This window comes from Cebus imitator, unplaced genomic scaffold (genome assembly GCF_001604975.1).
Source record: "Cebus imitator isolate Cc_AM_T3 unplaced genomic scaffold, Cebus_imitator-1.0 Scaffold36, whole genome shotgun sequence".
Taxonomy (NCBI): domain Eukaryota; kingdom Metazoa; phylum Chordata; class Mammalia; order Primates; family Cebidae; genus Cebus; species Cebus imitator.
Window position 1 is genome coordinate 5,027,597 of NW_016107351.1, and position 2,659 is coordinate 5,030,255.

General features: G+C 54.2%; 1 protein-coding gene across 2 annotated transcripts in view; it reads right to left on the reverse strand.

Annotated features, from left to right (window-relative positions):
- Positions 1–2,659, reverse strand: part of AFMID (arylformamidase) — a 20,369-nt gene that overhangs the window by 3,896 nt on the left and 13,814 nt on the right. For both annotated transcript variants that reach the window (XM_017525001.2, XM_017525000.2), the window contains exons 3-4: positions 1,165–1,272; positions 1,021–1,069 (exon numbers count right to left, since the gene is read on the reverse strand). In XM_017525001.2, coding sequence (XP_017380490.1) covers positions 1,021–1,069; positions 1,165–1,272 — 157 coding nt within the window. The remainder of the gene's footprint in view (positions 1–1,020; positions 1,070–1,164; positions 1,273–2,659) is intronic.

Below are 2,659 nucleotides of genomic sequence, written 5' to 3' on the forward strand. Positions count from 1 at the left end.
TGCAACCTCCACCTCCTGGGTTCAAGTGATTCTCCTGCCTCAGCTTCCCAAGTAGCTGGGATTACAGGCACACGCCACCACATTCATCTAATTTTTGTATTTTTAGTAGAGATAGGGTTTCACCATGTTGGCCGGGCTGGCCTCAAACTCCTGACCTCAAGTGATCTACCCGCCTCACCCTTCCAAAGTGTTGGGGTTACAGGTGTGAGCCACCGCTCCTGGTCATTAAATGTAAGCCATTAACATGAACAAGCTTGAAGGCACTCTGTAGGAAGGTCCTAGAGAACAGCACGGTCTGCCAAGATCCCAATTTCCCACTGCTTGGCTTACAGTGGCCAACTGTCCCTTTTTTTTTTCCCTAAAGCGCTGAAAACCCCATGTTCTGGGAAACTCCTCCTTAGTCCCAAGCAAACTGGGACAGTGGTTGGTCACTCTGGCTCTTCCCTTGATTCAACAGGAGGCTGAACATGCTTCTCATTGGGTATAGTGGGTTGAACTGTGTCCCCTCAAAAGATATGTCCAAATCCTGACCCTCAGAACCTGTGAATATGACCTCATTAAAAAAAGGAGGCTGTGGCGCATGCCTGTAATCCCAGCTGCTCAGGAGGCTGAGGCAGGAGAATCGCTTGAACCTGGGAGGCGGAGGCTGCAGTGAGCTGAGGTTGCACCACTGCACTCCAGTCTGGGCTACAGAGTGAGACTCTGTCTCAAAAAAAAAAAAAAAAAAAGCAGAGGAAGATTTGAGACACAAGGATCACACATGAATGGCCGCAGGGGCTGGAGCCATGCAGACGAGCCCAGGACGGCCTGTGGCCACTGCGAGCTGGAGGAGGCAGGAAGGATCCTCCTAACAGCCGCCTTCCTGGGAACCAGCCCTGCCCACATTGCCTTCAGACTTCCGCCCTCGAGCGCTGCAAGACACCTGCCTGCAGGAAGCTGCCCAGCCTGTGGCAGTTGTCGGGAAGACGAGTCCCCCAGGACATCTCTCTTGCACTGCACCATCCACGTGCCCCAACTCACCTTCCGCTCTGCCAGTATCCTCCATGAAAGAACAGGAAGAAAGGCAAGGCTGCAAAACCAAGCAGGGGGCACATGGGCGGGGCTGGCCCCTCGGAGCTCTGCCAGTGGACCCCCGGCCCCGGGACCCCCGGCCCCTTCACTGACCACCTTCAGCTGCCTTGTTGGGAAAGTAGATGTCCACTCTCTCCCCTTCTCCATCTCCATAGGGGACGTGCAGCAGGCTCTTCCAGGTGGCCTGGGCCCTCCCGGTAGCTGTTGCAGAAATGAACAAGTCGCTGTTAACACAAGCTCAGGTGACGGCGGCTTCTATTTCAGCTCGGGGTACAAACCTTCCCGCAGAAAGCTCCCTGAAGTTATGTGTGAGCTTTAGCTCCGAACACCTCCCATGGAAAGACGACTTCCGGTCCTGACGCCTGTCAACCAGTGAACCGCGGTTTTGCGAGGACTTTTCAGCATGACTTTACTACACACTTACATGCCTCTAGGGAAGGATCCTCCCTGCCTCCTGCAGCTCTTGGTGGCTCTAGGCATTCCTAGGCCTGTGGATACATCACTCCAGGAGCCTCTGCCTCCTCCAGTCTCTGCCTCCGTCTTCACGTGGTCCCCTCCCTGTGTGCCCCTCCCTCTCTGTCTCTTAGCAGGACACCAGTTATGGGATTTAGGGCCCACACTAACCCAGAATGACTTTAGCTAATAACACCCACAAAGATGGCCTTTCAAATAAGGAAATACCAGGGGGCGCTGTCATCCCAGCACTTTGGGAAGTTGAGGTGGGCAGATCACCTGAGGTCAGGAGTTCAAAACCAGCCTGGCCAACATGGCGAAAACCCATCTCTACTAAAAATACAAAAAATAGCTGGGGGAAGCGGCGGGTGCATGTAATCCCAGCTACTAGGGAGGCTGAGGCAGGAGAATCACTTGAACTCAGAGGCAGAGGTGGCAGTGAACTGAGATCGCACCACTGCACTCCAGCCTGGGCGACAGAGCGAGACCCTGTCTCAAACAAAACAAAACAAAACCAGAAAACACCAAATAAGGATACAGGTTCCCAGGGTTAGGATTTGGACATGTCTCTTTTCTTGGTGTTGTGGTAGGGGTCATCTTTATTTGGCACTGCAGATGCTGAGTGTTTTACATAACACAGTTTTCAGAATTCTAGCTAGTCAGCAGAGACCTAAGGCCTCTGGGGGCCATCATGCAGGTCCATGCCCCACCTTTCACATCCTGCACCCCTAGGATCCAGACACCCCCTTCTCACAGCTGTGTTCAGCACCATCAGGGGACCCTTGGGGTGCCGGGTTGATCTCCCTAAAAGAGGTGGAATCCAGCTCCCTGTAGAACCTGCGTCTCAGAAAGGGCTCAGCGTATTACCCTGCAACTTGGGATCCTCGTCCCTGGAGGCCCCCTGGTCCCCAACCTTGGTGGCCACAGTAGGCCTAGAAAAAAAGGCCTGTGCTTCCCTCGGGTGAATGATCCATTCTGTACCTCCAGAAGCGTAAATACGGCAGAGGAAGACAGAGGCCTGGGACTGAGCGCTCCTAGGAATGGCGTCTATGCCAGCATGCGGGAATGGCGGCTATGCCAGCATGCGGGAATGGCGTCTATGCCAGCATGCGGGAATGGCGTCTATGCCAGCATG